General features: G+C 42.3%; 1 protein-coding gene across 2 annotated transcripts in view; it reads right to left on the minus strand.

Annotated features, from left to right (window-relative positions):
- LOC135522109 (ERO1-like protein beta) overlaps positions 1-26,855 on the minus strand; it is a 38,639-nt gene that overhangs the window by 2,175 nt on the left and 9,609 nt on the right. For both annotated transcript variants that reach the window (XM_064948087.1, XM_064948094.1), the window contains exons 4-15: positions 26,101-26,142; positions 12,846-12,928; positions 12,598-12,671; positions 11,627-11,747; positions 10,015-10,061; positions 9,437-9,451; positions 9,303-9,329; positions 8,307-8,399; positions 7,645-7,891; positions 7,274-7,343; positions 1,522-1,608; positions 361-494 (exon numbers count right to left, since the gene is read on the minus strand). In XM_064948087.1, coding sequence (XP_064804159.1) covers positions 361-494; positions 1,522-1,608; positions 7,274-7,343; positions 7,645-7,891; positions 8,307-8,399; positions 9,303-9,329; positions 9,437-9,451; positions 10,015-10,061; positions 11,627-11,747; positions 12,598-12,671; positions 12,846-12,928; positions 26,101-26,142 — 1,040 coding nt within the window. The remainder of the gene's footprint in view (positions 1-360; positions 495-1,521; positions 1,609-7,273; positions 7,344-7,644; positions 7,892-8,306; positions 8,400-9,302; positions 9,330-9,436; positions 9,452-10,014; positions 10,062-11,626; positions 11,748-12,597; positions 12,672-12,845; positions 12,929-26,100; positions 26,143-26,855) is intronic.

A 26,855-nucleotide genomic window follows, 5' to 3' on the forward strand; every position in this document is an offset into this window, starting at 1 on the left:
CAGAGAAGGGGAGGAGATGGGGAGAGAAAGAGAGTGTGAAACTATTTATGACAATGTATGCAATATTTACTAAATGTATGTCATGCTAATAGTAATTTGAAATTGTGAGACAGAGAAAGAGCGAGTGAGAACGAGTTAGATGCTAACATTACTTGAATCACCCGTCATGAGGCCAACTGTGTTCATTACGCACCAAACGGAACAAAACGGACTGAAACGGAAGGACTACCTGGATTTGTCCAGCATGAAATGGTCATTTTCATTTTCCGTTTTCCATTGTGTGCCCTAATGAACACAACCCAGTTTCCAAGGCAGTAGTATCAACCATAAAGACACAATGTTTATAAAAGTGGTATTAACCTCCCAAAGCCATTGAGCAAGGCCACTATCTCCTGGCGTGTCAGCTGGAAACCCTTAGAGGGGCTGTGTTCCGGCAGGTTCTTGATCTCCTTCTCAGAGAAGAGGATCTTCAACGCCGTGCCCAGCCCTTGGGTCTGCAATGGGGGGGGGACCATGGGTTAATCATGTGAGAAAGCCTGAGATCTCACACACGCCAATCCATGATCCCATGTGGTTTATTGGCAACAAGGTTTCATGAGCGTATAATTTAAATGTTTCTCAATCCTGGTCCGGCACACTTTTGATTAAACTAATCAACTCATCATCAAGCCTTTGATTAGTGGAATCAGGTGTGTTATTGTTAGGGCAAAAACAAAAATGTTCCCTGAGTCCCCAGGACCAGGACTGGAAAACACTGACTTAAGGGCTGAAACCGCAGCAGTTTGGTGGCACCTTAATTGGAGAGGACAGTTTTGTGGTAATGACTGGAACGGAATAAGAGAAAAGGCAACAAATACATCAAACACATGGTTTCCAGGTGTTTTATGCCATTCCATTTGCGCCATTCCGGTCATTATTATTTGTCGTGGCTTGTGACCAAACATTGTCGCCCCATAAACCACATGGGAGCGTGGATTTCAATGTGCGGAGTGGAGTCTCTTTTTACCTTATGAAAATATTTGATATCCAGCAAATGCTCAGAAACATTGGATGTGGATACTGGTATGTAATATTTAAATGCATCATCAAATCGAACACTGTCCCATGATATAGGGTACAATTCCATATCGTTTCTTCCTCTTGACTGTACTCAAAATCCATTGGTTTTGGTTATTGTCCTAAGGGTATTGTTACTGCTTATAAATGGTGCCCCTGTGTTATGTGCCGGGATCAATTTGAAATCAGAGAAGTATTATTTTAGTTAAATCTTCATACATCAAGAATTTAAGATATATTTTCTACAGTATGTATTAAACTGAAGGAAGTTGCACTGTAATTTGCAAATTAACTAAATAACACTGATATGCAGAGAAATGAAAAATTGTCTGACCACATCGACAAATAGCACTGCCTGCCCACTTATTGCATAACAGCTAACTACTGCACAGCAAAACGGGTAACTACCGCTAAAAATAACCACGTGTCCACAGGAGGCAGGACAAGAGTCCCAAAATGGCATACCTGTAGCTTCCCCCAGAGTCGACATTTACTGCAGCCCACACAGTCCATGATCCTGGAAATGTTTTTAAAATGTAGCCGGAATTCCTCCTGGGAAAACAGGGAGAGAGAGAGACGGGAATGTTTCAGGCTTTGCTTCCTGTGGGGGTACGAGCTAGGCTCAATGTGGATAAATAGGCTGCAAACACCTGCATTCATTCAGTATAATTTGAACAGATTTAGTCAATCATTGCGGCTGAGGAATCAAACACACACACTCGCACCAAGTCAGTTGTCATTAGCTTTTAGCTTAGCTATTATGACTTCATGTTAGCCTTAGAAGATGTCGCTGGAGGGGATGGCTGCCGTTTTATGGGCTCTTAAACAACATTGCTATTTGTTTGTAACTTATTTTGTACATAATATTGCTGCTACAATCTCTTATGACCGAAAAAAAGCTTCTGGACATCAGAACAGTGATTACTCACCTCGAACTGGACAAATAATTTTTCTTGAATGAGTCAGACGAGAGGGATTTACTCCAGACACCTGAACAGGCCCTCATCCCTATCATTCACAGGTGAAAGAGACGAAGGTATTGCGGAAGGAGATCGGGGTGCCTTGTGAGGATCTGGCGACGAGCGGCTAATCTGCCTTTGCCATCGGTACTATTGGCCAACGTACAATCACTGGATAATAAAAGTGGACAAACCACAAGCACGTATATCCTACCAACAGGACATTAAAAACGAATATCTTACGTTCCACTGAGCCGTTGTTGAACGACGACATGAATAACATACAGCTGACGGGTTATACACTGTATTGGCAGGATAGAACAGCAGCCTCTGGTCAGACAAGGGTTGGCGGTGTAAGTATATTTGTAAACAACAGCTGGTGCACAATATCTAAGGAAGTCTCAAGGTTTTGCTGAGGTAGAGTATCTCATGATAAGCTGTAGACCACACCATCTGCCAAGAGAGTTTTCATCTATATTCTTTGTAGCCCTCTATTTACTAAGACAGCACTCAATGGGCTGTATACGGCCATAATCAAACAGGAAAACGCTCATCCAGGTGGCTGGGGACTTTAATGCAGGGAAACTTAAATCCGTTCTACCTCATTTCTACCAGCATGTCACATGTGCAACCAGAGGAAGAACAACTCGAGGCCACCTTTACTCCACACACAGAGATGCATATAAAGCTCTCCCTCGTCCCCCATTTGGCAAATCTGACCATAATTCTATCCTGATTCCTGACTCGATCAATAAAAAAAGTGGTCAGATGAAAAGCTACAGGACTGTTTTGCGAGCACAGACTAATATGTTCCGGGATCCTTCCAATGGCATTGAGGAATACACCACATCAGTCACTGGCTTCATCAATAAATGCATCGATGACGTCATCCCCACAGTGACTGTACGTACATACCCCAACCAGAAGCCATAGATTACAGGCAACATCAGCACTGAGCTAAAGGGTAGAGCTGCCACTTTCAAGGGGCGGGCCTCTAACCCGAAAGCTTATAAGAAATCCCGCTATGACCTCCGACGAGCCATCAAACAGGCAAAGCATCAATACAGGACTAAGATCGAATTTTACAACACGGGCTCCAACACTCGTCGGATGTGGTAGGGCTTGCAAACTACAAACTATTACAGACTACAAAGGGAAGCACAGCCAAGAGCTGCCCAGTGACACGAGCCTACCAGATTAGCAAAATTAAGGCAAGTAACACTGAAACATGGATGAGGGCATCAGCTGTTCCGGACGACTGTGTGATTACGCTCTCCGCAGCCGATGTAAGTAAGACCTTTAAACAGATCAACATTCACACGGTAGCAGGGCCAGATGGATTACCAGGACGTGTACTCCGAGCATGCGCTGAAAAACTGCAAAGTGTCTTCACTGACATTTTCAACCTCTCCCTGTCTAAGTCCGTAATACCAACATGTTTCAAGCAGACCACCATAGTCCCTGTCCCCAAGAACACTAAGGTAACCTGCCTAAATAACTACCGATCCGTAGCACTCACATTTGTAGCTCTGAAGTGCTTTGAAACACCATAGTGCCCTCAAAGCTCATCACTAAGTTAACAACCCTGGCACTAAACACATCTCTCTGCAACTGGATCCTGAACTTCCAGACGGGCCGCCCACAGGTGGTAAGGGTACACATCCGCCACGCTGATCTTCCACACGAGGGCCCCTCAGGGGTGCGTGCTCAGTCCCCTCCTGTACTCCCTGTTCACTCATGACTGCACAGCCAGGCACGACTCAAGCACCATAATTAAGTTTGCAGAAGACACAACAGTGTTAGGCCTGATCAACGACAACGACAAGACAGCCTATAGGGAGAAGGTCAGAGACCTGGCCGTGTGGTGCCAGGACAACAACCTCTCCCTCAACATGATCAAGACAGAGGAGGACCGAGCACGCCCCCATTCTCATCGATGGGGCTGTAGAGGAGCAGGTTGAGAGCTTCAAGTTCCTTGGTGTCCACATCACCAACAAACTAAAGCACTCCAAGCACTCTAAGACAGTCATGAAGAGGGCATGACAAAACCTATTCCCCCTCAGGAGACTGAAAAGATTTGGCATGGGTTCTCAGATCCTAAAGGCCCTAAAAATTGTCAAAGACTCCAGCCACCCTAATAAACTGTTCTCTCTGCTACCGCATGGCAAATGGTACCGGAGCGCCAAGTCTAGGTCCAAGAGGCTTCTAAACAGCTTCTACCATCAAGCCATAAGACTCCTGAACATCTAATCAAATGGCTACCCAGACTATTTGCATTGCCCCCCCCCCCTCTTTTACACCCCTCTTTTACACTGCTGCTACTCTCTATTATCTATAGTCACATTAATAACTCTACCTACATGTACATATTATCCCAATTAAATCAAATCAAATTTTATTTGTCACATACACATGGTTAGCAGATGTTAATGTGAGTGTAGCGAAATGCGTGTGCTTCTAGTTCCGACAATGCAGTAATAACCAACAAGTAATCTAACTAACAATTCCTAAACTACTGTCTTATACACAGTGTAAGGGGATAAAGAATATGTACATAAGGATATATGAATGCGTGATGGTACAGAGCAGCATAGACAAGATACAGTAGATGGTATCGAGTACACTATATACATATGAGATGAGTATGTAAACAAAGTGGCATAGTTAAAGTGGCTAGTGATACATGTATTACATAAGGATGCAGTCGATGATATAGCGTACATTATATACGTATGCATATGAGATGAATAATGTAGGGTAAGTAACATTATATAAGGTAGCATTGTTTAAAGTGGCTAGTGATATATTTACATAATTTCCCATCAATTCCCATTATTAAAGTGGCTGGAGTTGAGTCAGTGTCAGTGTGTTGGCAGCAGCCACTCAATGTTAGTGGTGGCTGTTTAACAGTCTGATGGCCTTGAGATAGAAGCTGTTTTTCAGTCTCTCGGTCCCAGCTTTGATGCACCTGTACTGACCTCGCCTTCTGGATGATAGCGGGGTGAACAGGCAGTGGCTCGGGTGGTTGATGTCCTTGATGATCTTTATGGCCTTCCTGTAACATCGGGTGGTGTAGGTGTCCTGGAGGGCAGGTAGTTTGCCCCCGGTGATGCGTTGTGCAGACCTCACTACCCTCTGGAGAGCCTTACGGTTGAGGGCGGAGCAGTTGCCGTACCAGGCGGTGATACAGCCCGCCAGGATGCTCTCGATTGTGCATCTGTAGAAGTTTGTGAGTGCTTTTGGTGACAAGCCGAATTTCTTCAGCCTCCTGAGGTTGAAGAGGCGCTGCTGCGCCTTCTTCACGATGCTGTCTGTGTGAGTGGACCAATTCAGTTTGTCTGTGATGTGTATGCCGAGGAACTTAAAACTTGCTACCCTCTTCACTACTGTTCCATCGATGTGGATAGGGGGGTGTTCCCTCTGCTGTTTCCTGAAGTCCACATTCATCTCCTTAGTTTTGTTGACGTTGAGTGTGAGGTTATTTTCCTGACACCACACTCCGAGGGCCCTCACCTCCTCCCTGTAGGCCGTCTCGTCGTTGTTGGTAATCAAGCCTACCACTGTTGTGTCGTCCGCAAACTTGATGATTGAGTTGGAGGCGTGCGTGGCCACGCAGTCGTGGGTGAACAGGGAGTACAGGAGAGGGCTCAGAATGCACCCTTGTGGGGCCCCAGTGTTGAGGATCAGCGGGGAGGAGATGTTGTTACCTACCCTCACCACCTGGGGCGGCCCGTCAGGAAGTCCAGTACCCAGTTGAACAGGGCGGGGTCGAGACCCAGGGTCTCGAGCTTGATGACGAGCTTGGAGGGTACTATGGTGTTGAATGCCGAGCTGTAGTCGATGAACAGCATTCTCACATAGGTATTCCTCTTGTCCAGATGGGTTAGGGCAGTGTGCAGTGTGGTTGAGATTGCATCGTCTGTGGACCTATTTGGGCGGTAAGCAAATTGGAGTGGGTCTAGGGTGTCAGGTAGGGTGGAGGTGATATGGTCCTTGACTAGTCTCTCAAAGCACTTCATGATGACGGAAGTGAGTGCTACGGGGCGATAGTCGTTTAGCTCAGTTACCTTAGCTTTCTTGGGAACAGGAACAATGGTGGCCCTCTTGAAGCATGTGGGAACAGCAGACTGGTATAGGGATTGATTGAATATGTCCGTAAACACACCAGCCAGCTGGTCTGCGCATGCTCTGAGGGCGCGGCTGGGGATGCCGTCTGGGCCTGCAGCCTTGCGAGGGTTAACACGTTTAAATGTTTTACTCACCTCGGCTGCAGTGAAGGAGAGACCGCATGTTTCCGTTGCAGGCCGTGTCAGTGGCACTGTATTGTCCTCAAAGCGGGCAAAAAAGTTATTTAGTCTGCCTGGGTTATTTAGTCTGCCCGTGACTGGGCTGGATTTCTTCCTGTAGTCCGTGATTGACTGTAGACCCTGCCACATGCCTCGTGTCTGAGCCGTTGAATTGAGATTCTACTTTGTCTCTGTACTGACGCTTAGCTTGTTTGATAGCCTTACGGAGGGAATAGCTGCACTGTTTGTATTCAGTCATGTTACCAGACACCTTGCCCTGATTGAAAGCAGTGGTTCGCGCTTTCAGTTTCACGCGAATGCTGCCATCAATCCACGGTTTCTGGTTAGGGAATGTTTTAATCGTTGCTATGGGAACGACATCTTCAACGCACGTTCTAATGAACTCGCTCTAGAGTTACCTCTACTAACCGGTTTCCCTGCACTCTTGACTCTGTACCGTACCCTCTGTATATAGCCTCGCTGTTGTTATTTTACTGCTGCTCTTTAATTATTTGTTACTTTAATTTAACATTTTTGTAGGTCTTTTTCTTAAAACTGCATTGTTGGTTAATTAAGCATGTCACTGTAAGGTTGTATTCGGCGCATGTGACAAATACAAATGTATTTGATTTGAAATGTACAATATGTAGGCCTACTTACCCATATCTTGGAAGTGTTAAGTCAAGTTCAATGGACGCATCAAAATCGTTACACAGTGTATAAAACCACTGTCTGTTGACCGAATACTGGCCCATTTGATTAGCCGCTTGTGCAGTGAGCTAGCACAAAAATCTGCATAGACACATCTGCTCTCCACAGTCCAAATAGACCCACTGTACAAGACCCACTGTACAAAGCTATGCTAGGGACCAAACTATTGAGATATGGGTCAAAACTATTCTAGGACTGGGTATGGTACATATCAGCATGTTAGTACTAACAGTGAAATGAAAGTGAGATGCGTGGACTCACCTTCAACGTTTTTGCTTCGATCTTCTGCCCAGCAAACATGGACTTCTCGTCAAAGTGCATTGGGAAAGCTCTGGGAGACGAGAACAGGCAGTTATTTCGAAGCCAAGACAATATCCCCTCTAATTCACAATCAAAACCGACCACTTGAACTGAAACTCATGGTCTCATTGAAGCCCTAGAGTTCAGTAGCGCGAATGATCCTTAAGACTCATTTGGTATTGTGGCCTGGTTGGTCTAGCTGTAATGCTCTACAGTGTTGGCATAGGTTTGAATCTAGCCTACTGCCTTTTGACACAACCTCTCTCTATCGTTCTTCACTGTCACCCTCCTCTCTCACTATCTCTTCTATAAATAGAAAAAAAATCACTAACTTGGTCTCGTTGAAGAACTGCAGCAGTAACTCTTTGGAGGCTTGGTCCTCTTGATGGTCGCCCGTGTACAGGTTGACGAAGGCTCGATCGAAGTAGGGCGCCACCTTGGAGAGGGCACGCAGCTCGATCAGGTAGAGAAAGTAGAGGTTCTTAAGGCGCCGCGTGCCCTCGCCCTTGGTCTCGGCCGGGTCGAAGCGCTGGCGGAACTCCTGCACATTGGGGCCCCACAGGGACTTTCCCCAGCCCTCTGACGAGAACAGAGAGAGTGAATAGTGAGGGTTACATAGACGTTGGCACGACTGATGACGTTGGGGTGAAAAACTGGGACCACTGATTTAGAAACCTTTATGAATTGATGTAATGAAGAAGTAAACACACATTGAATCAGTTATAGAATGATAAAATAGACCCATATGAAAGTATTCCAATACAAGAACACTTACAAAAGTAGAGTAAATATATAGAAAATGCTAAATTGGTTTTACACATACACCAATACTCCACACACATTACTACACCCACCACCCAAATTGCCATGGTTCGTCATCCAAATTGTCATGACTCGAGGGGCTTCTTCTATTCTAAGAATTATAATTCTATGACCATATAACGCTGGTGACTGTTTTGACATCTATAGAGAGGAAGTGGTTTGTTTTTCCTACCGGCCAATAGGTACTCTGCACACAGGTGGATGTTTATGCTGCTGTGGAGACCAGATATGAGCCGGTAGAACACCCTCTTCTCCAAACACAGACCTAGAGGGGAGGAAGGGTTGAAAAAGAGAGCGAGAAAGAGTATGTAGAGCGGTGATGGGAAGAGAGAGTGGGAGGGAGAGGGTGAGAGAAAGAGAGGAGAAAACAAGAAAGCTTGAGATACGCACACACGCACATCCCTAGTTCAGAAATAGTCTGCCATCACTGTGTATGTGTGTGTCGTCGACTCAACGCATTTGAGTGACTTGAGTCCCCTCTCTTGGTCCAGTAAGTGTGTCTGCACATCACGAGACATTCACAACAAAGGCTTATTTCATAGTCTTCTCTATACTAGAGCCAAGGAATGGAACTGTGTATGGTTTCTTTGTAGCCCACCCAAAGAGGTTTCTACCACTATTGTGTGCCTGAACAAAAACACCTTAATGAAGGCATACAAAGAGGGTGCTTTTTGTGGGCATCCTTTTCCCTATATAGTGCACTACTTTTGACCAGAGTCCCCCAAATGTAGTGCCGCACTACATAGAGAATAGGGTGCCATTTGGGACGCACAGGACGCAACCTGAGATATGTTGAGAACCCATTATACAAGAAAAAAAAGTTGGAGAGAGTCTCGGCTGAATTGGTTTGGATGCGAGTGGCTGTTCTGAGTGGTGTGGTTAAGGGGCTTTCGACGATGACATGTAACATTCAAGTGATTCTGAAATGGACTAAATAACAAATAACTAAAATAATCCCATTCTAGTAGAATTCATTTAGAAGTTTCTACTTGTCCTGTGGCATCCCATCCATACAGGGAAATGACTAAAGTGTAACAGTGCTGAACAAAGATGTGCCACTGCTTCATTCCAATATATATTGTGTGTATAAAGTGAAAATAATGCTAATTTGAAGAGATTTTAAACAAATAATTTGATGAAATAAAAAAATACATTTAAAAAAAGTTACCTTCCAGCCAGTTGTAAAAGCCTTCGCCTGCACGGATACAAGACCAGGCCTTGTGTCAGTTTGCATTCATGAAAGCATATTATAAATAGCACAATTCATTATACATAGATTAACATGCATAGATTCCAACTTACCATCATCATCTCCTCCTATGGGAATGAAAAAAAAAAACACAAAAGGGAGAGGAGGACAAAGGCATGTTACACAGGCACTGTAGGCTATTAATATTACACATGCATGAGGACGCGCATGCATGCACGCACACAAACCCACCCTGACTTCTGGAGGGGAACACTGTACAGTATTTACTTAGAAATAACTCAAGTAACACTACAAGGCAAACATGAACAAAAGCCATGCTATCATTATTACCATCAATGATCTATTACCAGCAGGTAAGCTGATAGAGAGGACATGATCTATTACACAGAAGCTGAATATGCACACACACATCTCTGGAATTTATTCTGGAAAACTAGTAATAAATAACCATTTAAATAGTTCATAATTAATATATTGGTTATTAACAATATAACAACTATTATTATAAACTAATAGTGAAATGAAAGCATGTGAATACACAGGGCAAACGTGAAACAAAACTAGCTGTTGGCTTCAGATTGTAAAACACAGGCCACCCTGAGAAGGAAAATGGAGACAAGACAATCCATGATGGTGAATACAGGCCGTAAGCTAGAAGAGCATCCCTTACCTCTGGGCGGAACCAGTGGGTTAAGGGGCCGGTACACTGATCTGGGCCTGCAAACCACAAACAATGGACAATCAGACACTATACTCTATGGATTTATCAAAATTACATACAGTCAGGTCCATAATTATTGGCACACTCGGTTCGATCCCGGGCTGTATCACAACTGGCCGTGATCGGGAGTCCCATAGGGCGGCGCACAATTGGCCCAGCATCGTCCTGGTTAGGGTTTTGCCGGTGTAGGGAGTCATTGTGAATACAAATTTGTTCTTACAAGCAAAAACAAGCAAAAACAACACTATAAAATGGCATAAATACTGAGCTACAATTCTTTGTTAAAAAAAAGGGAAATTATATTATTTTATACTAACACAGTTGATGATTGGTATGCCTGTTTTTAATAGTATATAGCACCCTCTCCTTGCAAGGATAACGGCACTGAACCTTTCTCTAAAATGCTTTGAGATTGGAGAAAGCGTTGGGAGGGATCTTAGACCATTCCTCCATACAGACTCTTATGGACTGCCCTCTTCAATTCAAAGCACAGGATTTCATTGGGGTTCAAGTCTGGAGGCAGATGGCCATTGCAAAATGTTGATTCTGTGGTCAAGTAACCATTTCCTTGTAGATTTTGATTAGTGCTTGAGTTTATAATCTTGCTGGAAAATCCCTCAAATGGATTTTCCAGCAAGACTATAAACCCAACCAGGTTTTTTGGCACAAATGTCCGAGTAAAGTTGGTAAAGTTCATGATGCCGTTGACCTTAAAAAGGGTATCAGGACCAGTGGAAGCAAAACAGCCCCATAACATCAACAATTCACCACCAAATTTTACCATAGGTATGAGGTACTTTATTACATATGCTTCCCTTTGATGCCAAACACCCAGCACTGGGGTGCGTGGCCAAAGAGCTCTATTTTCATGTCATCTGACCATAGCTCCGCCTAGAGTTCGATAAACGGCATTGTGACTTGGATTGGAACCGGTGCTATGGTCAAATGACATAAAAATAGAGCTCTTTGGCCACACACACCAGTGGTGTTTTGGAAAACAGAAGCATATGCAGAAAAGTACCTTGTACCTGCAGTAAAATATGGTGGTGGATCTTTGATGAACACATGCCAATAATTATGGACCTGACTGTACATCAGACCATCAAAGAGTGGGAAGAAGCTGAAATATATCAGCTAGCTACAGATTAGGGAACATGTCGCTTATGTGGTGTGTGTGAGTGGGCTGTGCACGAGTAGGCATGGGAGAGATTTAGTTCATATGTGTGTAAAACTGCATTCAGGGGCACGTTTTAAAAAAAAAAAGTGTTTTCAATGACAGCCTAGGAACAGTGGGTTAACTGCCTGTTCCCGGGGCAGAACGACAGATTTGCACCTTGTCAGCTCGGGGATTTGAACTTGCAACCTTTCGGTTACTAGTCCAATGCTCTAAACACTAGGCTACCGCCCCGAGGCTACCTTCTGTCCCCGAACAAGGCAGTTAACCCACTGTTTCTAGGCCGTCATTAAAAAATAAGAATTTGTTCTTAACTGACTTTCCTAGTTAAATAAAGGTAAAATTTAAAAAAAAAATGTACAAAAGTTGATTTTGTGTGTGTCTCACTTGAAGCAGTTCTCCTCGTAGATGCTGTTCCACACTCTCCAGGCTGAGGGGCCCTTGTAGCCAGTGTAGCGCTCCGGGTTTAGGAGCAGGTCCACATAGTCTGCATCTGGTGACGTCTCATCTGACAGAAGGTGTGAGAAAGAATGAGAGAACATTGGGAGGAATGGATAGATGAATCCCTTTCACTATTGCGATACACCTTATCAAATGTATCTTGTCAATGTTAAAGGGGAATTTCACACATTTGCACACACTGTATACAGCTTTTCTATTGTGTTATTGACTGTACGTTTGTTTATCCCACGTGTAACTCTGTGCTTTTGTCGCACTGCTTTGCTTTATCTTGGCCAGGTCGCAGTTATAAATGAGAACTTGTTCTCAACTGGCCTACCTGGTTAAATAAAGGTGAATTATTATTATTTTTTAATATAAAAGTTTGTCAGATGTTTTCACACCTCGAAAGTGACTGTCAAAGACCAAAATGCATTACTGCCCTGCTACACTACATGCACATTATTTGCAGACCATGAGAAGCTACTATTATGTAGGAAGCGTGGCTTCACGAGAGTCTCGTGTTGGTGAACGTATAATCTCAGACACTCAGAAATAAAATATTTAGCAATTCCACAGACAATTGAGTCAGATGCTCGATGATGTTCTGGGGGGAGACGTGTTAGAAGATATTCTAACGACACTAGCAAAGTCTCCACCTCTCTAAAGCGTATAATTAAACAATTGAGCGTATAATTAAGCTCTGGTTAAAGTTTCAAGATTCGTCGCGTAGCCCGAGAACAATTTATAAAAGTGGTTCTTGCACACTGGACTAAAGTTCCACTTCCAGTGTAGCAGGTAAAAACTTACTGTTTCTGCAACACCCCACTCTAGCACCAATGCTAGAAGAAATACACCAGCCTCAATCCCATATGAATGGAAAAAATAGGCATTGAAGTGGAAGAACAGTGGACCTTTACCATCCAGCTCACAGAAGTGGTCCTGTGCGTCATCGTGCCGGGCCCAGTCCTCAAAGGCCTCTTTACTATAGTTACTATAGGAGAGAGGAGGAGCAAAAGTAATACAGCAACCAAAAGCATCGGACAATGCTTTCATACATCTGAAATAACCACTATATTTTGGAGTGTTGGTTTAGTGGTTTCTTATCAAAGCTGATGCCCATGTATGTATGAGGCCTTTTAGGGACGTAGCATGCATGTGCTCTTACCTCAGGGTGCTGTTAATTGCCCCCAGGTCTTGGGCTTGTTCACAATCTACTATGTCTGTGTTGGCGTTGGCCACCTGGGAATACTGGCCACAAGGATAGAAAGAGAAAAGAGCATTAGCTAGATAAAATAAGCTAACTTTAAAGTAAAAATGGGTAGCCTAAGAAAAATGCTCCATCTGGGTCGTTCAATTTGATTTCAATCACTTTTTGATGGCACCCCTTGTGATTTGAACAAAACTTTCCATACATATTTGCCCATGGTTACTTTTTGGACCTGAATGCCAAAACAGATAAAGGTGCTCAAAGTTGAACCATTTCACATGCTCTCACTACTGGTGTCCCCAAGGGCTCAGTTCTAGGCCCCCCTCCTCTTTTCTCTCTATACACAAAGTCACTCGGCTCTATCATATCCTCTTATGGTCTCCCCTATCATTGCTATGCAGATAACACAACTACTTTTCTCATTCCTCCCTTCTGACACCCAGGTGGCGACACACATCTCTGCCTGCCTGGCATATTTTGGATGTGAGTTTGGATGTTAGCCCCCCCTCAAGCTCGACAAGACAGAGCTGCGCATCCTCCCGGGGAAGGCCTGACCGCTCCAAGACTACGCAATCACGGTCAACAATGGCACCCCAATGGTGGAACCAGCTTCCCCCGGATGCTAGGAGAGCAGAATCCCTGCCCATCTTCCATCTGAAACCATACCTCTTCAAACAGTATCAGAAATAAGACATCTCAGTCTTACCCCTCCACTTGTCTTTTCCTACTAGCACCGACTTTGCTGTGAAAGTCTAAGGAAATGTACTTACTACGACTGTGATGTGGTTGTCTCAACTAGCTATCTTAAAGATGAATGCAATAACTGTAAGTTGCTCTGGACAAGAGTGTCCGCTAAATTACTAAAATGTTTGAAAAATGTAATGTGGAAATAAAATAAATTTAATATATAGGCTTGGGCGGTATACCATACAGTGCCTTGCGAAAGTATTCGGCCCCCTTGAACTTTGCGACCTTTTGCCACATTTCAGGCTTCAAAACATAAGGATATAAAACTGTATTTTTTTGTGAAGAATCAACAACAAGTGGGACACAATCATGAAGTGGAACGACATTTATTGGATATTTCAAACTTTTTTAACAAATCAAAAACTGAAAAATTGGGCGTGCAAAATTATTCAGCCCCTTTACTTTCAGTGCAGCAAACTCTCTCCAGAAGTTCAGTGAGGATCTCTGAATGATCCAATGTTGACCTAAATGACTGATGATGATAAATACAATCCACCTGTGTGTAATCAAGTCTCCGTATAAATGCACCTGCACTGTGATAGTCTCAGAGGTCCGTTAAAAGCGCAGAGAGCATCGTGAAGAACAAGGAACACACCAAGCAGATCCGAGATACTGTTGTGAAGAAGTTTAAAGCCGGATTTGGATACAAAAAGATATCCCTAGCTTTAAACATCCCAAGGAGCACTGTGCAAGCGATAATTTTGAAATGGAAGGAGTATCAGAACACTGCAAATCTACCAAGACCTGGCCATCCCTCTAAACATTCAGCTCATACAAGGAGAAGACTGATCAGAGATGCAGCCAAGAGGCCCATGATCACTCTGGATGAACTGCAGAGATCTACAGCTGAGGTGGGAGACTCTGTCCATAGGACAACAATCAGTCGTATATTGCACAAATCTGGCCTTTATGGAAGAGTGGCAAGAAGAAAGCCATTTCTTAAAGATATCCATAAAAAGTGTCGTTTAAAGTTTGCCACCTGGGAGACACACCAAACATGTGGAAGAAGGTGCTCTGGTCAGATGAAACCAAAATTGAACTTTTTGGCAACAATGCAAAACGTTATGTTTGGCGTAAAAGCAACACAGCTCATCACCCTGGTCACAGGATCCCCACTGTCAAACATGGTGGGGGCGGCATCATGGTTTGGACCTGCTTTTCTTCAGCAGGGACAGGGAAGATGGTTAAAATTGACGGGAAGATGGATGGAGCCAAATACAGGATCATTCTGGAAGAAAACCTAATGGAGTCTGCAAAAGACCTGAGACTGGGACGGAGATTTGTCTTCCAACAAGACAATGATCCAAAACATAAAGCAAAATCTACAATGGAATGGTTCAAAAATAAACATATCCAGGTGTTAGAATGGCCAAGTCAAAGTCCAGACAAGAATCCAATCGAGAATCTGTGGAAAGAACTGAAAACTGCTGTTCACAAATGCTCTCCATCCAACCTCACTGAGCTTGAGCTGTTTTGCAAGGAGGAATGGGAAAAAATTTCAGTCTCTCGATGTGCAAAACTGATAGAGACATACCCCCAAGCGACTTACAGCTGTAATCGCAGCAAAAGGTGGCGCTACAAAGTATTAACTTAAGGGAGCTGAATAATTTTGCACACCCAATTTTTCAGTTTTTGATTTGTTAAACCTCTTGATACTACCCATCCCGGATCCGGGATCGTGAATACTGCCTCAGGCTCATTAGCATAACGCAACGTTAACGATTTCTGAAAATCGCAAATGAAATGAAAATAATATGCCTGCTCTCAAGCTTAGCCTTTTCTTAACAACACTGTCATCTCAGATTTTCAAAATATGCTTTTGAACCATAGCAAATCAAGCATTTGTGTAAGAGTATTGCAAGCTAGCTTAGCATTTTGCGTAGCATTTAGCACGCAACATTTTCACAAAAACCAGATAACCAAATAAATAAAATCATTTACCTTTGAAGAGCTTCGGATGTTTTCAATGAGGAGACTCTCAGTTACATAGCAAATGTTCAGTTTTTCCTGAAAGAATCTTTGTGTAGGAGAAATCGCTCCGTTTTGTACATCACATTTGGCTACCGAAACGAACCGAAAATTCAGTCACCAAAACGTCAAACTCTTTCCGAATTAACTCCATAATATGGACCGAAACATGGCAAACGTTGTTTAGAATCAATCCTCAAGGTGTTTTTTCACATATCTCTTCATTGATATGCCGTTCGTGGAAGCCTGCTTTCCCCTCAGAATCCCATGGAAAAATACCAGCAGCTGAAAATGACGCACCAATTTCGGAGGACACCTGAAAAATGTAGTCTCTTATGGTCAATCTTCCAATGATATGCCTACAAATACGTCACAATGCTGCAGACACCTTGGGGAAACGATAGATAGGGCAGGCTCATTCCTTGCGCATTCACAGCCATATAAGGAAACAATGGAAAACAGAGCCTCACAAATCCTGCTCATTTCCTGGTTGCCATTTCATCTTGGTTTTGCCTGTAGCTCCTGTTCTAGGGCACCCACAGACAATATCTTTGCAGTTCTGGAAAATTCAGAGTGTTTTCCTTCCAAAGCTATCAATTATATGCATAGTCGAGCATCTTTTTGTGACAAAATATCTTGTTTAAAACGGGAACGTTTTTCATCCAAAAATGAAATTGCGCCCCCTGAGTTTCAAGAGGTTAAAAAAGTTTGAAAAATCCAATAAATGTCGTTCCACTTCATGATTGTGTCCCACTTGTTGTTGATTCTTCACAAAAAAATACAGTTTTATATCTCTATGTTTGAAGCCTGAAACGTGGCAAAAGGTCGCAAAGTTCAAGGGGGCCGAATACTTTCGCAAGGCACTGTATATACCGACGTACTTGGAAAAATCCACGGGATGGTTTTTCAATGCCTTTCAAAAAAAATAATCTTTACACATTTTAATATTTGTAGCTACTTTACGTAAATACCTGCGGTCAACTTGTGCAATACTTTATGAGATAAAGAACATTGCGTTCTTCATTTCACCTTATTATTTAGCTTACAGTAGTCCCCAGTCACGTGGTGTTTGTTTACAAGCACACAACGAGAGCCTTGTGAGTTCCTCACTGTCATGCAGCATGCACCTGGTGATCTAATTACAGCATGAAATTCACAACTAAACGTTTGCCAGCTAGATATCTTATAATTATTAAGTTAACTGTGCTAAATGCTCTGCAATTCTGCATTTGGTTTGCTAATTTAGTAGCGAGTTAGCTCTCTAGCAAAGTGGTTAGCTTCTTCCAAAATCAAGCATTTGCATGGTAACAGCAGAGAATACCCTCCTGGATCAAGGGACTTGATGGCTAATATTAGTTTTGTGCGTGCAACCAGGTGCGCAACTGTCACATCATTGCAATGTTATACAAAAAGCAGCGGCAGTGTGCTGACGCCTCCCAGCTGTCAGGTAGGCTGTTTGAAGTGTTCAGCCGGCTAGATTTAGGACCCAGCGGACACCAAAGAGCAGGCTTGTAAACTTTATTGATCTGTCAGTTTCTCGCTAACTCCCTACTTTTCACACTGACACAGTAATAAACAGCTCTAACGTTACAGGTTTCACTGTCATGGTGCACAGTTAAGGTCTGCGCAGGACCAATTCCTTCATCCTGCTCCCGCCTGCACCCGCTGGCTTTCTGTTCGACTCTCACCCACTACCGCAAGAACTGGTCCCAAACCCAACCGCAGTCTCGCAATGTTATTTTAGGCGTGGATGCCATGGATGGTCCAAGCAATTTTGCACCCAAGAGGCAATGTCAAATGCACAAAAATAACTTAAGAAATAGGCTAAGCTTTCTGCCATCCAGGACCTCTATACCAGGCGGTGTCAGAGGAAGGCCCTAAAAATTGTCAAAGACTCCAGCCACCCTAGTCCATAGACTGTTCTCTCTGCTACCGCATGGCAAGCGGGTACCGGAGCGCCAAGTACAGGTCCAAGAGGTTTCTAAACCCCTTCTACCCCCAAGTCATAAGACTCCTGAACATCTAATCAAATGCCTACCCAGACTATATGGATTGCCCCCACCCTATTTTACGCTGCTGCTACTATTTTGTTATTATCTATGCATAGTCACTTTAATAACTCTACCTACATGTACATATTACCTCGACCAACCGGTGCCCCCGCACGGTACCCCCTGTATATAGCCTTGCTATTGTTATTTTAGTGCTGCTCTTTATTTTATTTCTTATTCTTATTTGTTATGAGTATTTTTTTAAACTGCATTGTTGGTTAAGGGCTTGTAAAGAATTTCACTGTAAGGTGAAATACCTGTTCTATTTGGCACGTGACAAATCAAATTTGATATTGTATTACTGGGCTATATCAGCCAATATGCTAGATGTAGTTTGAGGAAAGCAGAGTTGGAGAGACTTGCACTTTCTCTTTTAGGAGTGGGAAGATTTTCAAATGGAGAAATATGGGTGATCAATATTTAGGCCTATTTCTACGCAATGTAGAAAACTATAGGCTTGTTTAGGAAGTACATTTGCTTGGAAAGATAACTGCCAGTATTTTTCCACCCATGTATAGGCTATAGCCTACTCTATTTAATTGAGACCCCACGCATACCAGATCTCGCAGGTATGACTAATGAACTAGAAGCAACAAGAATGATGACAGCGACACTTGCTATGCTTTGCATAAGCCTATATGATATAGCCTACCTTTTAGGAGTAACCAATACATATTGAAAATGAAAAGGCGCAACGCTCACTCACTATAGTAGCCTAACCTACGCGTGTGTTGTGCCTTTTCTTTTCAATGATGATGAATTTTTTTGATTGCATTTCGACTTACATTGGTTGAGCGCCCTCCACTTCTTTCCATTATCAATATTTATTTACAGAAACTGTAGTAAACCGCAGTCTAATCAGATTGAAGTTAATTTTATATTCAAGTTAACTCCGCCCACATAGGAAGCCTACTCTATTTAAATTAGACCACACTTACTAGGCGCACTTGAACTCTCATTCCCAACTAGCAGAGGTAGGCTACTGAAGTTGAAGCAGCAAATTCTGGGTGTGTGAATAATAATACAAAAACATGGTTTTAATGCAATAGCCTACCTAACGCATATAAAGCAGAAAGAGGACCGTTTTCAAATGATCTGTGGGACCACAAAAATATTTTCATCCCATATTCGTCTTTCTGACCACCCCCTCCAGATCGAGCCGCAATGATGTCTGTCGGGACCCACAGGCAGCCCTCTAGTGCAGTCAGTACACAACACTATGCTCATCATGTCTTAGCAGGATCAGATGGTGACAGGGGCCCCAGCAGGGTCAGACTAGGGCAGTTGAAGTTACCGTATTACTGCCACACTGGCGGTCACGAGTCATGAAGGCAGTCAAATTCCACATGACCGTTTAGCCACTGTAATTAGGCTTCTCCAAGCTCTGATGCTGCTGCTGGTCATTAGTAGCCTACCAAACTTGCTAACTGCCTGGTACTCAGGCACTCTACTGTAACTCTAAACCACTCTGACATCAATGCAAATTTATTTAAAAATGTAATCAAACACTTCATGAGAGCCCACAAGCTCATGTTGCGCAACATTTCTATAGGCTTTGCAATTGCGGAAGAAAACAGAGTGATGGCCGCTAATAATTTTAAAAAAGGAGGATCCCATCCTAATATTAAGCACATTGCTTATATTTACAACAGGAGAATAGCCTACCTGGCTGGCATGAAAATAAACCACTGAGAAAAGCGTCCTCCATTCACTATTTAAAAGCATAGATGACATGTCTTTTTTCCCACTGCCCCGGTTTCGAAACAGGTGCATGATAATGGTCCATTCTAAATCAAAACAAATGTCACACATATATTATTTTGCATATGTAAGACCAGATTAAATCAAGAAAAGTCTGATGGGTGACAATACTAGCCTATCACTAGTGAATGATGCCCAGCATAAGAAACTGGCTTCTTTTTTTAAACATAGGCCTATGAGCTAGGCTACATGAGACTATTTTAATAAGGTTTGTATCACAACTAAAGTGGCCAAAAAACTTCTTAAAATTAAGCACATTCATTTGCTTTACAAGGGGCGTAAAGCCTAACTGCCTAACACCATAAAAATAAGCAGCACATGAGTTTCAAGTTTGGGGAAGATCATTTTCACCATAAAAATGCACCTTTATAATACAAGCTTAATTGCATTACATGCATAATCGCATTTGCGGTCACTTTCGATAACGGTGTTTTCCACTAATGGAACATTCATGCTTATAGCCTACTACCATGTGCGCATTGCTGCGCCTATAATGCGAAGAAATAGCATAATAGTTTATCAACATTTTAAGCTAAATGTGTTGTTGCGTCAGCCACATTGTATAAAAAAGGTGTTTTGATGCTAGTGGTTGTATTAATCTGTGATCGGTCGCATCCCACAACTGTCCCAGACTATGTATGGAATATTTATTTCTGGAATAGAATAGGTCAACTTTTGTACTATGGGGGACAGTAGATTGACATAGGATAGTGCTTTTGCTGTTCGTTAGGCCTACTCATCTTGTTGGCTGACAAAGTAAATGTGGATTCTTTTTCCCAATATGCACCTCGGAATTGGATAAGGACAAGCATATGCGTCTCCGATGTGTCCACCTTCATTTGTAGCCTGTGAGAAAGACCTGATGGCGTGACGGAGAGCCATGTGAGTGAGAGGGCTTCCACACTCAGTGACAAGGGCACAAAGCAGCACTCCAGGCCGCAAAAGGCATGGATTAAGTTAGGGTGCATTACGGCCCAGCCGTGAAATTCAGACATTATCAAGTGTGTGCCAAATTGGGAATGAGAGACTAATTGGAGTGTGTACAGCCTACGCAAAAAAACAAGGCAAAGTTCATGCATGTCAAGCTACTTTTTTCCAATCACCATTAGAATCCAATCATTAGAATTCAATGTATTAAAAATCGAAACATATAGCCCAACGTTTGTAGAACAACTAAAGTTACATTAATAACTCTAAATTAAGCATATAGGAGTACCTATTTCTTTGTTAACCGCTCAACACATAAATAGCTGCATGTGCGCACTCTCTCAAATCATTTGAAGACAATATTTATATTTAGCTTTGTTCAATTGTATTCTTCATACTGTAAAATAATGCTAAATTAACTAGTGTAGCCCACAGCCATTTGGCATAGCCATATCAGGACCTGACATAAGGACAGCTCAGAGTAAGCTATTCTTTTCATATCATGCTTCTTCAGACCTGTCCAAAATAAATAATGGATTTATTGTGAAGGTGTAGGCTATATTACATGGATTTATTAGAAGCCAGGAGATGCTAAATGTGTATTTGTTAATTAACAGTCAATTACCGTGAGACCTACAGATATTTGCTTGACAAATCACCTGCTGACAAAATTTCATGCCTGCCTCAGCCCTAGGTCAGACATGTCTACGGAGTTCAGGTGAACTTTACAGTATATTAACAATATCAGTGAATGATACAAAGTTAAATATTGAATTGATGGGTAGACCTACAGTAGCTACAGGACAGCAGCTTAAGTTTAGGGTTACAGTCTGGCATCTGGGAATAATGGTCATTTCAATTATTCAACCATTATATTATCCAAGAATATAATCAATGCATGAATGGACACCAAGGTAATTCTATGTAATGCCTCATTTTAGGAGGATCAGATGGTGACAGGGGTATCAGCAGGGTCAGGCAGCCAGGGAAGACCAGTCTGTGATGGAGGTGAGGTGCATTTTTGCAGTTGCAACACTTTATTCTCTCTGTGCAGCAAACACTGGACCAGCCAGATGCTATATTAAGGCAGTCTGACAAACGTCCAAAGTTGATTTCAAACTGTATCAAGGCTTTTCCCCGATGACACAAAACATCTAAAAAAAAAATGTGAGGAAGACCTGGTAGAAGCTATTGATGATGATGAATGGATACAGATATATGTTTGAATGCCCAGTCATGTTCATGTCATCTCAGACATCAATTACTGCAGTTTAAGGCCATTCACAGAACATACTATATGCCAGTGAAACTGAATTACATGCACTCAGAAATGTCATTCCTCTGCTGGAGGTGTACAACAGAAAAGGAGACATATTTGCATATGGTATTGTATATGTTATTACTGACTTGTTAAATAAAGTTAAATAAAAGGTTAAGAACAAATTATTACTTAAGATGACGGCCTACACCGGCCAAACCCGGATGACGCTGCACTGCCCTATGGGACTCCCAAGCATTTGTAGCGGCAAAGAAATGTATTGCCATTAATTGGGAGGTTAGTTATCCTACCACAATGGCAAGTTACAGTGCATTTGGAAAGTATTCTAATGGCTTGACTTTTTCCACATTTTGTGAAGTTACAGCCTTATTCTGAAAGGGGATTTTTTTTTAAATTCCTCATCAATCTACACACAATCCACAGGAACGGCAAAGTGAAAAATGAATAGTTTGGGACATTTTTGCTAATTAACTCTTAACTGTCATAAGGTCTAGATGCCTTATAGGGATGACAGTACGACAAAGGAGTCTGTATTGAAAACATGCCCACATCAAGGGAGATACCCATTTAGGCAATCCCTAGCTGCTGAGCTGCTCAGTCCTGACCCTGGGGGTTTGCCGTCCTGTGGGTTGTCACTCTGGTCATGGCCTAACACAAACAAACCCAATAATTAATGTTTCACTAAGATCCTAAAGCTGAGAGGGGTGTGTTGGGTTGGGGAGCTGCAGGATGTTGGACCCCTGGGGAAAAGACGGGGCAACCCAGCTATATTGTGCACAAGTAAAAAGAGCTCTACCGTACTATTAGTCCTATGAGATTAATTATATGGAATATTTGCTGTTTCTGTGTGTTAAATGTATATTTGAGGTGTATGTGGGTTTGTTTGTTTTTTCCCCAAAACTTTCCCTTGGGAATTAAAAAAAGGTGTGAAATGGGAAGGAAATTGTGTTGGGAGAGAGTTGAGTTATGGACTAGACTGGTGGGGGTCGGGCATGCAGGCGGCCAGGGCTGGCTGGCTGGTCGGTCTGATAGGATGTCTTCATAAAGAAATCAAAAGTCAGTTTTTTCAAGTTGTCCATATGTTAGGTGCAACACAATATTTATTATTGAATTACATCTGATCTAGTTCAGTCTTACTAATCACTTAAACATATTTAATAATCATCTCTTACCTAGCTTGATAACTGTGGGCATTTTTGCTTACTTTTTGATCTAAATAGAGACGGCATATTGAATTGTGTACACGGAAATGAGCTTTAGGTTGTATACCCCCACTTCTAAAACTAAAGTTGCAACCCTGCATGCAACAAACTGTGATTAGCGTTTGAGTTACTTGTATAGTTTAGGTCAGAAAATTTACAAAATATTTGCAATTCACTTGTTATTATTTTGTTAGCATTCTCCATGAGGATTCCTTAGTACTTGTTAGCATACTGGTAAGTGACGGTTTTTGGCCTTTGAATAGTATTACATTTTAAATAAATACCTGCAGTCAACTTGTCCACTAGGTAATAGATAAAGAAGATCGAGTTCATAATTTCGCCCGTTAGATAATTTTTCATCATTATGAAGCTTACTGGTACTAGTTTCCCAAAACAGCGGTTTGAGCCAGTCACGTGTGTTTGTTTACAAAGAAGCACAACGAACAAAACGGGTGAGTCACTGCTGCAACGCAACTTAAGTGAGGCGATCAAGTTACACTTGTAAATTTACTACTAATGTTTGCCAGCTATATATCCTATAACTATTAACTTCACTATCTAAGATATGCCAAATAAATTCTCTCCAGCTGGGTTTTTGCTAACTTGTACATTTTGATAACTTGCTAATGTTAGCTTGCTTCAAGCTTCTTGGTAAGAGCAGCAGAGACAATTCCCTCCTGTATTAAAACCTGTTGCGACTCTAGGGGCAGTATTTTCATTTTTGGAAAAAAAACTTTCCCATTTCAAACGGGATATTTTGTCAGGACAAGATGCTAGAATATGCATATAATTGACAGCTTTGGATAGAAAATACTCTAACGTTTCCAAAACTGTAAAGATATTGTCTGTGAGTATAACAGAACTGATGTTGCAGGCGAAAGCCTGAGAAAAATCCAATCCGGAAGTGCCCCATATTTTGAAAGCACTGCGTGCCAATGAGTCCCCATTGAGTTGTTAATGTGCTATGAACCAGCTTACTCTTTCTACGTATTCCCCAAGGTGTATACAGCATTGTGACGTAGTTTTACACATTTATATTGAAGAATACCCATAGGGGGCTACATTGCGCAAGTGCTCACATGATGCTCCTGGAGAAAATCTTGCGTAAAGTACATTCCAATCGCTTCTACTGAGAAACCAATTGTCCCTGTGGATATATTATCGAATAGATATTTGAAAAACACCTTGAGGATTGATTCTAAACAACGTTTGCTGATGATGACAACGGTCCCGTTCACGGGATGGGGTGTCACTAGAGGTTTTAAGATCCCGGCTGCCTAATTTTTGTTTTGTGCGTGCTGCAAACTGTGTTTTGAGATACTTGCATAACTTTATGAGCTGGGTTGTCTGTCCTAGTAGTAAATGTTTGCATGCGTTCATTAGCATTTACCTAGCATCCACTATAAGAATTCCGTAGTACTTGCTAGCATTTTGGTAAGTGATGTTTTTTGGGCTCTTTTTGTACGTTTGAAGAAAAACAAATTCATAGCGCCCCTTATGTGCACTACCGGTAATACCGTATATCCCAGGATGGCACAAGCACGGTGTGAAGGTATGAAAATCTGGATACTGCTCGACCCTAGAACATTCAAATTTAGCTGGTACATCATTTAAATGTTAATTGAATTGAAATGTGTACTTACAATTACTACCACAAAGATGGTCACCAGTCCACCCACCATCAAAAGTCCATTTAAATGGGAATGTCTACTCTATTATCTATATTTCAAGAGTATGCTGTGGCGGGCACAACACAAACACCTCAGATTATGTAAAATCGGGTCTAAGATACAACATATAGGTTAAAATAAATGTATATATCATTGTCAAGAAATTATACAATAGTTTGACAACCCTGTTTATAAGCGTTTAAATTATATCAAACTCAACCTTTTATCTTTTCCAGTGATGAAGACATGGATGTCTCATGGTAGGGTGGGGTATGCAAAATGGGTCATTTTGAGCACCATTATCTCCTAAATGTTTTGGCATTCAAGTCCAAAAAGCTACTTTCTGACCACTTCTACCATGGACAAATATGTATTCAAAGTTTTGTTAAAATCAAAAGGGATGCAGTCAAAAGGTGATTGAAATCAAATGGGACGAGCCATCTTTGTTATCAATTAGGCTAGGCTAAATCCATCATACAGGGCTCCCTACTCTGTATACTTCAACTCGAGCTCTGCACACACTGTCTGCAATAGGATTAATCTTTTTAAATGGAAAGTCAGTCAAGAAAAAATACCGGAGGGGCTAAAAGAAAAATGGTTAAGCCAACGCCACATGCCACGAAGCATAAAAAGCTAAATAAACAACTCTGATGTGCAGTCAGCTAATGTTTCTTCATGACCTCACACACAAGCACCTGCTGTGCTTTGTCCTATGGCATGGCCACGTCGCCAACCACATAGCGTCTCTAGCCAGCACATCCCCTCTGTGCCTTCAGCTGTGGGAGAGAATCACCACAGCGCTCACTGCGAATTTAATCTGCCTTTTGCCTCACACGTCTCCAGTAGCACACTTAGTGCTAACCCCTAACACTGGGGGTGATGTGGCAAAAATCCTCCCACAACAGACCACACAATAAAGGAACCAGAGGCCTCGGGTGGTCAAGTCAGATGAGCTGTCTGGCTAAACACTGTTGGTCGAAAATCTGTGAGATGTGGCTGATTTCATTAAAGTTGAAAAACAAACATTGCCCTGCACATAATGTAGCCTATAGCCATGTAACTACCCCTAGCTCAAATAAAGATACAGCAGGATTTGACCTTGACTGGCAATCAGTCCAGATATCCAACAAACACTTGTGAGTCATTACAAGACAAACAGAAGGCACTATACCAGGGTCGTGTTCATTAGTGCACACTGTATCAAAACATTCTGTAGAAGAGAACAAAAACAAGAATTTGTAATTGGAGAAAAATCAGATAGTACCTACCTGTTTCACTCCACCTGTTTCACTCCTTTTCATGCCTACTGAACACGACCCAAGTGTTTGCCAACAATCATGTCCCTCGCTTACCCCCCCAACTATAATACTGTCTTCCAACCATACATTTACACAGTATAATCTGTTTAACTTACTCCTTTGCCCTAATTCTTTTAAAACATAGTAAGTACACTCCTGATTCTTTGCCATATTTGCATGAAAATTGAGAGTGCATATGGTACATTCTCTTTCCTTTCATTTTAATGTTTGTAGAGTGTGTTTGTATTCATTACAGTTGAATGCCTGTTGAGTGAACGCCGTCTGTCTATCTGAGGAGAGAGCGCCTTACCCTATTGTAGTTTCCAGACTTTATTCCCACTGGAATCTTGCTCTGTAAACAAACACACACAAAGGGGACATCACTGTCAACAATGCAGAACGCAGGTCAGAGGCTAAGCTATAATTAACAGAAAACACAGATTAGAATACAAAGACTCGGGAAACACTATATTAACAATTGTAAATTAACCCACTAGGGTTAATTTGCCCATAGCCCTGGTCTCTTCTTGTAGGCCTAGATCTAAAAAATATAAAAAAATAGAATGATTAGCAATATTCCAAGATGGCGTAGCAGTGCAGACGTTGTTTGTCATCCTCTCGTGTAAATTTTGTATTTTTCGTCTTTTTTGTATATATTTTAAATCTCTTCTTCCTTTTTAAAATTAAATATACCTTCCAGCAACCCGCCTCACCCAATGTGATACGGATCTGCTATTTTTAGACCTTATAGCTAGAACCTCCATCAGAAGCAGCCTTTACCTTTAGCACAGACACCAGCCACTTTTAGCCTGGATAATACTTGCCAGCCTGCACAGCGCGTTATCAACCCTGAGCATATCGGATTGTTTTTCTCCACTAAAACACCGGATTCCTGCCGTAAGCCCTGGACCATTACTCCTGATTGTTGCAGCTAGCTAGCTGCCACCACCGAATGGCCCAGCCCCAAAGCTAGCCTTGAGCCAGGTCCATCTCCAGGCCTGCTCAGTGGACCCTATGATCACTCGGCAACACAGCTGATGCATCCCGGACTCTTCACTAGCACGA

The sequence above is a fragment of the Oncorhynchus masou genome, chromosome 4, assembly GCF_036934945.1.
Source record: "Oncorhynchus masou masou isolate Uvic2021 chromosome 4, UVic_Omas_1.1, whole genome shotgun sequence".
NCBI classification, from domain to species: Eukaryota; Metazoa; Chordata; class Actinopteri; order Salmoniformes; family Salmonidae; genus Oncorhynchus; species Oncorhynchus masou.